The 14,358-nt window shown below is 42.0% G+C and overlaps 1 protein-coding gene across 2 annotated transcripts in view; it reads left to right on the top strand.

Moving 5' to 3' along the window:
* The first annotated feature begins 613 nt into the window (after positions 1–613).
* The window catches only part of LOC137149704 (multidrug resistance-associated protein 1-like), a 53,874-nt gene continuing 40,129 nt past the window's right edge, over positions 614–14,358 (top strand). For both annotated transcript variants that reach the window (XM_067543259.1, XM_067543269.1), the window contains exons 1-4: positions 614–1,235; positions 6,768–6,829; positions 10,962–11,103; positions 12,571–12,728. In XM_067543259.1, coding sequence (XP_067399360.1) covers positions 1,158–1,235; positions 6,768–6,829; positions 10,962–11,103; positions 12,571–12,728 — 440 coding nt within the window. In that variant the 5' untranslated portion in view covers positions 614–1,157. The remainder of the gene's footprint in view (positions 1,236–6,767; positions 6,830–10,961; positions 11,104–12,570; positions 12,729–14,358) is intronic.

The following is a 14,358-nucleotide window of genomic DNA, read 5'->3' as shown; positions in this document are numbered from 1 at the left end:
AAAAGGGTACCCAGGTTACGGGTCTGAGTAACAGACAGGATGGTGGCATTGTCCACACTGGTCTTGACAGAAAAGAGTAAGAGCTCTGTTTTAGATATGTTGGGTTTGAGCTGAAGACTAGGCATCCCCCCAGGAGATATCAGAGACAGACAGGCTGAGATGTTAGTTTGGACAGAAAGAGATAAGTCTGGGGTAAAGAGGCAGATCTGTGAGTTGTCAGCACAGAGATGGTAGTAGAATTTATGCTGATGAGATTACCCACAGATAAAATATAGAGATGAAGAGAGGGGACCAAGGACAGAGCCCATTGCCCCCAAAAGATTAATTGGAGGAAGAATGGAAAGGATCCTCCAAAGCACATGCTGAAGAAGCCATTACAGGCATACTTCTGCCACCCTTACTAACCTTGAATACTAACTCCCTCAGTGAGCAAGTAGTCTCAGTGAGGCTGGAGACTAAGATATTAGTCCACATAAAAAAAGAGGGGGGGAAAAGAATCAGGCCCTGGGGAAGCCTGAAGGACCAACATGAGCAGGCATACTAGTGAGTAGGAAACTGCCCTAGGGGTGAGCTGCACCGCACAACACACCAGCCTCACCTGTGTCCCATCGTGTCCAATAAAAACCCCTTTTCTTGAACACCACCTGAGGGCCCTGCTCTTCCAGCTGGGGCAGCTATACCAAAAGCCTCAAGGGGCGATGTTGGCCCCTAAGCCGTGCCGGTGCTGTTCTTACTGTTACTAACCCGCTGCAGCCAGCCCGCCCGCCCCTGGCTCTGGGCAGGGTCTCCCCGCTCACCCACAGCGCTCCCATTCATTCCAGGGGGCTCTGATCTCGGCCTGCAAGCACCGGGGGTACGCACAGGGACAGACGGGCTTTTTCCACCCCGGCCTCACCCCAAGCCTTCGCCCCGCGCCCGGGCTCAGGGGCCGGGAGGGAGGGAAGCGGAGGTGGTGCCTCCGGGCCAGCTCCTCCCCGGCTCACCGAGCTGCTTCAGGGAGTGGCTGCCTCCCGTGCCCTTGGCTGTGACTCAGCCGAGCGCTGTCCGCCGCCGCCGCTTCTCCCGCCCTGCCCCGAACCGGACCGGCGGCTGCCGCGCCCCTCCCTGCCCCGAGCCGGCAGGCGCCCCGCCAGGCTACAGCACACGCTCGGCGGGTCATGCTGGCCGCTCTGCCCAGCAGAGGAGGGGGCGGCTCCTACGAGCTCCTCCTCCCTCCGCTCAGCCAGAGCCAGAAGGTAACCCCGACCCCGCGCGCTGGCGAGGGGTCCCGCTTCGCCCCGGAACCGCTGGTACCCCCCGCGCCGGGGCTGCCCTGCCCCGCCCCGCGCCGCGCGCTAGGGCCGAGGTGGCGCAGATCCCCTTCCTCCCCCAGCTGGATTCTGCTCCGGGCCTGGCCCCAGCAGCACGTGAGGCCGCCAGACCCGAGCGCAGCGCGGCTCGCTCCCTGCTGAGCCACGGGCAGCCCTGCCGCGGAGCTCAGTGGAGAGGCTGATGGAGCCCTGGCCTGGGCTGACCTCAGCTCCGTTCTGTCGGTGCAGCCCGGAGGGAGAGGGGACGGGGCACGGTAGTAAGCAGCGGACAGGGGGGCGCTTGCCCTAGGGCCGCCCGTGCTGCATCTCCTCTCTATCTAGTCTGCTCATCACCGCCCGCCCCTCCCACCACCTGCGCCACCAGACTCTGGGCATGTCCCAGGCTAAAGTCACCTAATGGTTGTGTTGGCCCTGGGGCTTGTTTTCCTCGGAGCAGTTACATGCGATCACTGCTGGTGGTCCGATTTTTTTTTTTTTTTTTTTTTGGACTGGAAACCTTGTAGTTATAGGAGGCAAAACTGGGGAACGGTGCGCATAAGTTCTTAATCCAAAAGTATATGTAACCCTTCTGCCAGACCAAGTCAGCAGCAGCAGCAAGGGCCGGGCTCTATAGCTAGGGGTCCCTGTAAATGATACAACACCAAACTAGCTCCAGCCCCCACCCAGTCACCTGGGAAATTACACACTATGCCCTGGGCGCCCTCTAGAGGGCAATACTTCCCCTCTTGCAAGCACAGAGTCTGAGTGTAGAAAGAAACCTTTTAATAGGAAAACAGAGATAACAACGCACTGGTTTGGGAAACAGTGCAAACAGAGTTCATGAACTCAATGAGCCAAACCCATCCCAGAGTACAGGGCGTGTCCTTCGCCTCTCCCTTCCTTCTTGCCCCTGTACTGACTGTTGTAGTTGCAATATCCACCTCTCAGGTGTGGCTCTGCCCCGAATGCCACACCAGTCCAACACAGGCTTGTCCAGGGCCCCTCTGCTGCTGTCTCCTATCACCTGTGGGCCTCACTGAGTCCCCCACCCTGGCAACGACCACGCCGATCTCCCACCGACTGCTGGCACCAACCGTGCCTTGCTCCCGCCGACTGCTGGCTGGGCTGGCACCGACTGCACCGGCCCCTCTGCCAACTGCTGGCCGCCCTGGGCTGGCACCAACTGTGCCGGCCCCTCCACCGACCACTGGCCACCCTGGGCTGGCACCAACTGTGCCAGCCCCCCTGTTGACTGGGCTGGCACCGACTGCTAGCCTCCCACCAAAGTTGCCTGTTGCCCACTCAGCTCTGTTAGTGGTCAGGCAAAGTTTTCCAGATCCTCTACTGGTTCAGCTCCTAGTGATTTCAGCTCATAGGTAAACCTTCTGCTGTCATACAGGAAATGTCCCTGCTTTCAAGAAACAAAAGACTCCAAGGTGAGTCATTAAGTCTACCTTTTAACAATGGGAGGCAAGAGTCACTCCCTGCCTGGGGGGCAGCCCTTTCACTTGGCCCCTGCAACCCCAATAGACAACTCCTCCACCTCCCCCTTTTCCAGGCTGAAACATCGGCCTGCCACCCTTGGGGAGCTCTGTCTAGTTTGGGGTGAAGTGTTCTATCATAACAGACTAAGCACAGTTTTGTTGACATCTGTTCATACAATTGAAGGACAACATTTCATTACCCCAGCAGTTAACACAAAAGTGGTTGTAACCCAAACCCAGCCCTGCTAACCATTTCCCATTATGCTCCGCACCTAGGTGAATTATGCTAAGTACTTAATTGTACTCATGCAGATACAAAGCCCATGGAAATAATGTGCCCCCCTTTACTCAGACCTTGCTTACATATAAAAGGATTTCTGAGTATCAGTTGTTGGGGGTGGGGGAAATTGTGATTGCGAGACAGAAGATTGTCCTCTTAAGGGATCTTTAAAATATGGGATTAGGTAAATATACCGGACTGGAAATAGGGTTAGCACTCTGTCAGCTCTAAGTGAGCCTCACATTCCCTTTCTTCTGCGAGACCCTGTAACATTCTTCCTCCGTTTAAATCCCCCTAAAAAAACATTCTAGGAAGTTGTTTCTCCGAGGAACCTTGCACTTCTTGCTCCTTCACCCTGGTGACTCTCTCGTGCTAATCTCCTTTTCCCATGCATTTTCTTTCCCTCTCTTTGGTCTCTCCGTCTGTCAGGCTAGTGTTAGAATAGCTAAAACTCCATGAACAGAATGTAAACTGATTTCAGAGTAAGAGAAACCAACAAGAGAATACCTCATTTCTGTGCTTATCTTTTCCCTCCCATCCTTTGTCTGTCTTGTCTATTTGATTGTAAGCCTTTGGGACAGACAGACTCTCTCACTACATATTAGAACAGTGCTTCACACAGTGGGACCTGAGGTGATACTTTGATATAAACAAGTAGTTTACATTCTTAGATTAGAATTACAGTATCAGGGCCTGAGTGGTGTACATGTAAAAGGATTTGCAGTCTATAGTTTGGATGATAGTGAGAGATTGGTGTGAAATGAATACATACGTTAAAAATAAGCAGTACCATATTTTGGTTGCCAAATTGTAAAGAAAGTCAAACCACTGACATGGTGTGTAAATCACTGGATAAGCACATGGAACCAGAGTTTGCTGTAGTGCGAACCAGCTTTTGACATCAGTAGCTTCTTCTGCAGGGGACAAAGAGTATATTTTTCTTATTTCAATTTATTCAACTAGTTAAGTTCAATGACTAATTCATTTTAAAAGTTAAGAAACCAACTGGGAGTTGAAAATGCAAGAAGGCTTGTTTTTCTCTTCCAATCTTTGAATAAAAACTAGGTGTGGGAGGATGAGATCTACTAGTGCTAAAATCTTGAAGGACATAGAGACCAGAAATATTCAGTTCAGTTCACTGACTACAGATAGTAATTTGTTTGATTGTTTAGAAATCACTCAGTTTTAAATGCCAAACATGTTTTAATAATTTTTTTCTTATTTATCCAACATATTTAAGGTAGTTTTATTTAACTATTAAAACATTTTAAATGGTATTTTTGTGCATTTCTGATTAAATTTGAATTTCCAGCTTGACACAAATCACATGCAAAAAAAATAAATATCATCTAGTAAATAAAATGCATCACTCACCAGTTTTTAAATTAATAAATGTAATATTTAAGAATCTAAATAAATACAAGGTAATCTATATAATTGCTCAAATAAATGTGTATAGATATAGTGTATCCTCCTTGTTAACAAAAATTTGGTGTAAAGGCTACATTTCGTTGCAAATCAACATGTTTTAATGGTTACCAACCAGTGAGAATCAACCTTTCTTTAGGAAAATAACTAAAAAGTACAAATGCAAAACAAGATTAAAGTCAGTTATTTAAATGAAGGTTTCTTTCTTGCTGATTTAAATGATGATTAAATCTGTGATTTAAATCAATCCACTCTGATGATAACCCTGTATCATCATTGTGTGTACAGTAACATCTGCACTCAAAAAATGTCCTGTATCCTTAGTGATAAGTGCTGTTGCCTCTAGATCAAATATTTTTAGAAATCTTCAACTGAGCTATGAGTTTCTTGATTGAACTGCAGCTTTGGAGACTGTCTACCCCTTTTAGGGTGTGTGTGTACAACAAATAAAAAGAGTTAGCAAGGAAACATTTCCATCATCATCAGGAAGTGCCCTCACTTCTGATAATTCTCCCAGATCTTCAGTTTCCCCTTTCCCACTCCCCAAATTGCTGCCTACTTGGGAAAATTTCCCTAATTTGAAATATTCAAAAAAATGCATAGGGTTTAAAAGGGTCAAATGGCATCTTGCTGCTCAGTAACCTTATAACTTGGCTTACTGAAGTGCACCTCCAAGAGATAAGAATGGGAAACCAGTCTATATAACAAGATGGTAATGCTGTATAGTAAAACAAAATTGAACAACAAAAATCAGATTTTTTTAATAACTAGTAATAAAACTAACACCTAAAATTACTGTAACTGAAAAACTAGTGATTCCCATTGCTTTGAGGTTTTAATATAGTAAAGGGTGAAAAATAATTTTGAAAATGTGGTTAAACAAAAATTGGGATGGGGACTCAGGAACAGATGTAATACGTAAAAGTACTTTTAACTTTACTAGATTTCAAGTTCATGCTTTTAAATAATGTCAATGTTAGAAAGTGACAATGTTAGTGGTTGGTATGAGAAGTGCTGCAAACTTATCCTGACATACACCCTTTGAATTAACGGGGAGGCAAGGGATGAACATCAGGTTAGAATTTGACCCAGTATGTCTTCTTTTGAAGTGTTTTCTTGTGAAGTCCAATGCATCTCCTTTTTAAGGTCAATCAGAGTTTTTCTACTGATAGAAGTGGGAGCACGACTGGGCCAATAGTAAGAGAGAGAGACTGATCACTTCAGATTTGTATCATGCACTTGAATGATAAATGCAAAATATTTATAATCCAGTAATACTAATTAACCTTTACAGATATTAACAATTTATGAAGGGTGAGTTTTCATTTGATAACTACATGTGGGAAGATATTTTTTCATATTAAAAAAGGAGCTCATTAATTGCTCTGTTTCGTGGATTATCATTGATCATTTGGTGTTGCTTGAAAGAACAGAGATTTTTGTGAATACCTAGAGGGTTCTTTAGAGTACTGGCAGTGTGATGTCCTTGCAGAATGGGTTTTTAAAAGCCACCTGAGAGATCTGGAAGTGCAGTTCCAATTAGAAATCAATGAACAAAGCATCCAAATTTCTTAGACAGCTTTGAAAATCAGAGCCATAGAATGCATTGTATTATTCCTCATGACTAAAGACAGACCTGAGTTAAGACCCATCTTTAAGTGTGAACAATTTATTTTGCCCTGTTAGTTAAGTTGGCCAAATAGTAAGGAAACAGTTTTTAGTTTTAAAAACTTTAAGGCAGCTTTGCTTATGTTGGGTTTGATTCACTATTGCTGTAGTTGTTTACACCAGTGCAAAGTGGGTATAAAACACTACCAGATCAATGTAAAATGGTGGCATTTTACATTGATCTGGTAGTGTTTTATACCCACTTTACATCCACTTTCCACTGGAGATGAGTTGTGCCCATTGAATCAAGTACTATAAACTTCTCTCTCATTCCATGTGTCTTCTGTGTTAAAGGGAGAAAGAGAAATAGATATGGCATTTGATGATGAAGAGAATCATAATAATACATTCTAGTATTCAGGTCTAGGTTTTCTGTGTTCCCTAGAAATTATAGGTTGTGTCATTAAATATGAAGCAAATTTATTTTTAGTTACAATTTTGTGTACCAGACTTGGAGTTTATTCTCTGAAATGTATACATTTAACTCACATTAACATTAGTTCAGAGGAGAATGGATCTCTTAATGCCTAAGTTTCTAAGAAAAAATGTGAAGTACAGATTCATTTTCCTCAGTCCTTCAAATAATATGGATTGTCTTTGTTTTATTTTTATGGATAGAAATGCAGTCCTGAAGAAAATGCTTCCTTCTTCAGTAAGGTAACATATTCCTGGTACAGCAGGTAAGAACTTATTTGTTAGTGCTTATACTCAGCTGGTTATAGGCACAAATCACACATGCATTCCATCCCTATATTCAGCCTTCATTGTAATCCAGAATAAGTGTTTACTGCAGGTCACGTCTTAAAAATCACTTCCTAATTTACTGGTCCTGTAGTTTTAGGCACATACTGTACTATTGTTTTATGTTGCCTGATTCTTACTAATAATAAACAGATAATACTTAACACTTTAATTGTAAAGTGCTCTAAGTCAGTGAGAGCTAAGCACAAGATCGTTTTTGGTTTTTTTAGAGAATAGACATGTATGTTTCCCAGTGTTGTATGGGGCAATACAATTACAAGAGTAAATATTTGGTGTCACATACAGGGAATTAGCCAAATAACTCTGTTAATCACAGTTATGTGACTAATTTCCTGTGTATTATTCTTTCTTTCTTCTCTCTCTCCTCCCAAGTCATGTGTCATTCTAAACAAGTGATTAAAAACCTCCTCTTCTCCTTTCATATTACTTTCATATTAACTGAAAGCTCAGCTGCTTCTGGTTGGGCAGCCTACCATCATTTAGCATTCAGTAGGATATTTCAAGCAACTTCACATGTTCTGCCTCCTGACTGTTGCTCATTATTAGCACTTTTTACATCATGTGCTTTTAGAAATATTGTCAATCAAAATGCACAGTAAAGCATGTAAGTGTACAGTGTAAGGCTATCGTCCTGAGAGAGAGAGAAATATTAATATGATTAAAGTTAGTTTACAAGTAACAGCTACTTTTTCTTTGTTCAGAATTACTATTGTAATATTCTTAAACTTTAGTGTCTGATTTTTTTTTGCTTAGCCTAATTTCAAGCTTTCACAATATGTGGTGATAACCTAACACCATTAAGGTTAATGGGAGTTTTGTCGTTGACTTCAGTGGAAATACAAAGGTCCTAATTTTGTCCAAGGTTTTGATTTTTCTTGTCTGTTTTTGAAAAATTTGTTGATGGAAAAGGTTATCTGTGTGCTTTGTATACAGGCATATATGCTATAATATCCTTGAGGGAGCTTCTTAGGATTTGTGTGAAGTGAGTAGAGCACAAGTTGTTGCAATCAATATTAAACTCTTAAATGTCCTTACTGGAGAGCGCTAAAAATTGTTTTTGTAAACATTATCTTATTAATACATTTTAAATAAATCATGTAGGACTCTCCAATAAAGCATAGTTGTAGCTTTGTTGGTCCCAGGATATTAGAGACACAAGATGGGTGAGGTAATATCTTTTATTGGACCAGCTTCTGTTGGTGAGAGTGACAAGCTTTCGAGCTATACAGAGCTCTTCTTCAGGTTGGGAAAGGAACTCCCAGCATCAGCAAAATGCAAGGTGGAACAGGTTGTTTTAACATAAGTAGTTAGTGCAGATTGTGAGGGACCATTCAAGGTAGAGTGGTTGGTTAACACTTCTGCAGTCATGGGACAAAAAGAGGGGGTTAGTGGGTTACAGACTGTTGTAATAAGCCATAAATCCTGTGTGTCTGTTCAGTCCATGATTTTTGGTGTCAAGCCTGGGAGCTTAAATGTATTACTCTGCTAATCTTTTGAAAATGTTGTGCAGGTTTCCTTTGAGGATGAGGACTGATAGGTCAGATATAGAATGATCGCTTTCTTTGAAAATTGTTCACCCACAGGTGGTAGGGTGCTTTTGTCTTTTATCATTTTCCTGTTTGAGTTCATTTGAGAGCATAGTGATTGTCTAGTTACACCCACATAAGTGTTATTGGGGCATTTAGTGCACTGGGTGAAGTATACCACATGTTGTGATAGGCATGTGTGGGATCACTGGTATGTTGAAAGGTGTGTTGTGCGGGGTGTCAATCATTCTAGTAATGGAAGTATGTCTGCAGGTGTTTTAGCTGTTTTGGCAGGGTTTGGGGCTGCTTTGAGTTGGTGTATCCTGCTGTGTGGGGAGCTTGCTTTTCTGATGATGAGCTTGGAGAGGTTGGGTGGGTTGTTTGAAGGCCAGAAGAGGGGGTTCAGGAAAGATTTCTTTCAGGATGGGTCACCATCGAGTATGCGCTGTAGTTTGATAATACCCCATAACAGCATGGGATGGTAACTGGTGACTAGGGGTGTGTGGTCAGAGGGGGTGTTATTTTTGTATTAAAGCAGATTCTCTCAGGGTATTAGGATGTCCCATTCTATGATGTGATACTTCTCTGGTGGAGTGTCCTTGTTTGGCAAAGGTGGTTTTAAGTGTTTTAAGATATGTATCCTGGACTTTCTCCTCTGAGCATATTTGGTGGTATCTGAGTGCCTGACTGTAGATAACAGATTTCTTGGTGTGCTTGGGGTGATTACTGGATCTATGAAAGTAAGTGTGGTGTTCCATGGGTTTCTTGTATATGGTTGTCTGTAAGGTTCCATTGTTTAAGCTGATTGTGGTATCCAGGAAGTTGATGTTAATGTGGGAATATTCCAGAGAGAGTTTAATGGATGGGTGGTGGTTGTTGAAGTTGTCGTGGAAATCTAGGAGGAAGTTTAAGCCATCATCTGTATCTGTATCTGTTCCACCTTGTATTTTGCTGTAACGCTAGGAGTTCCTTTCTCAGATCTGAAGAAGAGCTCTTTGTGGCTCGAAGGCTTGTCTCTCTCACCAGCAGAAGTTGGTCCAATAAAAGATCACCCACTTTGCCTCTCCAGAAAAGGATTCTTAGGGATTAAATAATATCAGGCTTTTTCCATCTGAACCAGGAAAATGCAAACTCATTATTATATAACTAACTCATAACATTTCATCATGCTTCCATGGGACCCCAAACAAAATTAAAGCAATCTGGAGCTTTAGGCACAACCCATTTTGGGCCCTCCAATGGTCTTGTGATGTTGGCATCTCAGGGAGCCACACTGAGATAGCTTAAACAGGGCACAACTGCAAAAGAATGGGGCAGGCAGACCCCCCAATACTGGTGGTTTTTCTTCCATAAGATATACAAAGCCAGTGGTAGCAACAATGTAGTAACTGACTAGCAACAATGATATGCATGGTCATATTTTAATCATACCATGTCACATTTTAATCATACAGCATCATAAAAATCATCTGTCTTTTGGGGTAGCAACAGGATTCAGAAATGAGACCAATGGGATAGTTCACTCCTCTTAGAGCTATTGTTTCAAGTTCTCTTCTGACTCAGACAGGTACCAGTTACACTCAGGTCACATTTTCAAGGTTGTCTTTGCATCCCTGAGGGCTAGAAACATTTTTTTAAATGAATGTTGAGATTCTGATCTCATCACCTGATTCCAGGAGCTGGGGCTCTAAGCAATGACTTGGAGTATTTATGCTTTAATCTGGCCATGTTGGGACCCCAACACCTATGCAATGATATTTGGTTGTTTCATATCTGCTGCTCTCCAAACTTTTGGAACTTTCTCAAAAAATTTATTGACTTTGACATCAGCATTAATTTTTGCAGATTTTCCCCAGTGGGTTGCTCTGCCCCCTGTCCAGCCAGTTATGCTCCCAAAAGCCCACAGGTCCCTTTCATTGTTCTTGTGGGGGGATTCCTGTGGATTCGGGATGATTACCACACACTTTTGGCCATTATTTACACCCTTTTCAGCATTTCTGTGGCTAACAGCAATGGCGATAATATGGCCCACAATTTAAACAAAGAAAGATCTGTTGTATGGCAGTTGATTTATGCTAAAACTCAACTTCTGAAGGTTGTTCCTCAGTATCCTGGTTAAGGATGAGTCACAGTAGAGTGGAATCCTGTTACAAAGGAAGACTTTTACCTCTGCAGTTCATCATAATAAGTGGATGGTCAGTAAACAGATTTGCTATTGAAATACCTAGAAATTTTCATTCTCTTAACTTCATAACTACAGATGGATGTGAAAGTGCAGAGTTTGCGGGTGTTCAGGTCTGGGGATTTTAGTTTGGGTCCTTGTCTACTATAGTTTCAGTATAGTCAAGTTGGCTGTAGCTGGGTTCCACAATTTTGCCTCTTATATTATACATACTCTGTTTATTATTGTGAATGTAGAGTTTATTTGTAAATATTATATTATGTGTATAAAGCTTCTTAATTCTTATTTGATTTGTTTTTCTTGGTAATAGTTCACTTGTTAAAGTGTTTATTTTCCTTACAGAGTGATAACTTTAGGCTACAAGAAACCACTGGAAAGAGAGGACCTGTTTGAACTGAATGAAAGTGACTCTCCATATACTATATGTCCCAACTTTGAAAAACATTGGAGGAAGAGTTTCTTAAAGGCAACAAAAGGACTAAAGGTATTGGTGATAGCAATAAATAAGATCACTAATCATTATCTTTTTCTAAATTTATTTTGGGCATCCAGAAAAATCTTTGTCAAAACTTAATTAAATTCTTGAAATGATTTAAATAAAAATATCTTCACAATGCACCATAGATTTCCATACTGTCTGCCCTTTCTTGATGGTTCAGGCACTAGTTCAGGATACTAGACAAATGTGCTTCAGTGTATGTGCATAGCTCCTATTAGCAACAGTAATGAGTCTTACTCTAAGCATAAACAATAGTATAGGTTCTGGCAACACTTGTGCATCATTGCAAGCACTTGTGTGTGTAGATGCAAGGTGTATTACAACCATCAGCAATTGTAAAACTTTATAATGGAGACAAGATTTCAGTGCAATGTTTTAATGACATTTTCTAGGTTGTTGTTTTGTCTAGGTGTTTGTGGGTTTTTTGTTTATTTTTGAAGTTTCACATTATTGATTTTTTCCCCTGTTTGGCTAGACACCACAGGGATGCCATAACCTTAGGAAATATATATGAGAGAGCCCCTGTCCTGAAAGTCTTAGGAACAGTGCAGTTTTGCCTTTCAAAATGCTTACTGAATAAAGCTTGCTCATACATAAAGTAGCTATACTCACTGCACCATTCACTGAAATTTTCATTGAACTGTAAAGTTAGCCATAAATATATCTGTGACATTGGTCTTCCTTAGCTATGCAATTGTCCAGCAGGTCATAAATCTTTCAAAGCAAAACCAGTTTTTACCAGAACACTCCAAGGCACTTCTCGGAGAGGGCCATTTCTTTTTCAAATGCCGTCTTTCTAACCTCAACTGATTTGTGGAAAGTATCTTTCCCTCCTCTCACTCTTATAATACCCAAGAACAGCAGATTTATTTTTGCTCAGACTTTACAAGAATATTCACTTTTGTTTAGAGACTAAAGGTGGAAAATTTCAACCTGCAAGGTTAAAATTTAGAAAGCTATTTAGCAACTGACAACACACCTTTAGAATAGAAATGCTTAGGCAACCTTAAACATAGCAACTGCTACACCTTCTACTGTAAAACAGAAATGAAAAACTATGAAAAACTACTTACAAGTAACTTCTTACTAGTCTTTATCTGGATCTATATACAGTACAGAAGTCTTCTTCCAATGTATTTAACAGATTTTTGGACATCTCAACAAACATCTTTCGAGGAACATTTTTTCTTTGGAAGACTTACCCATGGTAATAAATTGCCTTTTTGTGATACTGAAGGATGATTGGTGCAACTTAGGAACCCATATTCCCCCTTTCCTAAAGGATTACTAGATAGTCTACATTTTTTTGCACAGAAATATTTCCATCACACCCACTGAGTTGGAAGAAGCATGTTCCACAGCACCATATGTGTGCTTTCGGTTGACATTCTGCATTTTTGTGTTAAAATCTTTCTTGTCTTAATTGTGTGTGTCTTTTTTGTAAATTGACAGGCTCCTTGTGACAAAGAGGTGATATCAGAGAAAGCAAGTTTCCAGAAACCATCTCTGCTTTACCCTTTATGGCAAACATTTAGATTTTTATTGATTAAAGTTGCCATTCTGAAAATTGCAGCTGATATTCTAACCTTCATGAGTCCACAGATAATGAAGTAAGTTTTTTTTTTTTTTTTTTTTAAATGTGCTCAATTTTGTGTTCAGGACAGCAATAATAATAAAACTAAAAGGTTCCCAATATCCAGAAATTTAATTCTGCTAAGACAACTCTTCAGTGGCTAGATTTATTAGATCAAAGGTCTCCGTAACTTAAAATTACCTACATATTACACATTTTTTAAGATTTTTGAGGGATTAATTAAACAAACATCTTCTAAGGATGTTTTAATGCCAGTTTGTGGCCAACAGAAACAAAAAAGTTACTTCTGATATTTACAGGCTGAGAGGTTAGGTCATTAAGAAAAGGAAGGTCCTGAAGAGGATTCATTTCTGCCCAGCCCTTGTCCTTGCAAATTACATGCAGCCATTCACAAGAATGTATTGAAATGCAAATATCAATTGGCATAATTTGACAGTTCTAGCCTGAATTTGTAATTTCCCTCATGCGTATTTTCTTAAAAATTTGGCTGCCTGTTTATTACATCTATAAAACTAAGTAGCATTCTATCAATGCTACCAGTTAGGGAGCTCCTTCGCGCCTTGCATTGAGATAATATCCTAGTACAGGAACTAATAAAGTGAAAAAATGTTGCTTAGTTATAAATTATGAACCTTAGTGATAGCAGAGATGCATTTCTCGCTTTGCTGTGTTACATGGCTGAATATGACGACACTCAAATCGACGTTGCTATTGATATTGAAATATCAGATGTTATTACAGTAGAACCTCAAAGATATGAACACCAGAGTTACGAACTGACTGGCCAACTGAACACCAGGTGGAACCGGAAGTAAGCAATCAGGCAGCAGCGGAGGGGAAAAAGAAAAGAAAGAAAGCAAATATTATAGTGTGCCTCTGTTGCATCTTAAAGGTCGGCATGCAGAGCAGAAATAGCTGTGGGTCTGTGCTGTTTCCTGTAAGCCAAGGGTGCTGTTTCACCCCCTCCCATCCCACCTCACTGGGTGAGTGAAGCTGTTTTCACGTACACACCTCTAGCCAGGAAAGAAAGCTGCCACAGGGAGCTGCTGATGCTGCAAGGAACTGAAGGTTGCAGCCAAAGCCTAGCCTGGAGCTGGAGTGGGAGTCAGAACTATGGAGAAGTTTTAAAGGGCCGCAGCCTGTGCATCGATGTGGCCGAAGCTTTGCCATTGGCTGCACTCCTGGGTCCTGGCAGCACCTCTGGGAGTGGTGGGGCAAGGCAGGGAGGGGCGCTGGCAGCGGGCTGGCACCAACCCCCTACTAAGTGCTGCCTCTGGAGCGTGGCAAGCAGTGCAGTGAGCAGGGCGAGCCATGAGGAGAGGCAGCTGAGGGCTGTGGCTTGCAGTGCCAAGGGTTTGGGGCAAGCCCCCCCAGTTCAGCCCAAAGGCAAGAAACAGAAATAGGGCAGGGAGCTGCTTGCAAACCAGGCAGTGCTGCCCGGTGCCACCTTTGCAGAGATCTCTCCCAGCCTCAGCTGGAAGACACTAACTGCAGGGCATTGTACCGTGATGTTCTGCTCAGAGTTACAAACATTTCAGAGTTACAAACAACCTCCATTCCCGAGGTGTTCATTTATTTGAGGTTCTAGTGTACTATATTAAAGAAAAAAGTGTGTGTGTGTAGGTTGAGTGACAAGAGTTCAAAAA

This window comes from Emydura macquarii, unplaced genomic scaffold (assembly GCF_026122565.2).
Source record: "Emydura macquarii macquarii isolate MOO-44397 ecotype Brisbane River unplaced genomic scaffold, CSIRO-AGI_Emac_v2 contig_75, whole genome shotgun sequence".
Taxonomy (NCBI): Eukaryota; Metazoa; Chordata; order Testudines; family Chelidae; genus Emydura; species Emydura macquarii.
The sequence above is the reverse complement of the archived record's forward strand: the minus strand, read 5'-3'. Positions and strand labels throughout refer to the sequence as shown.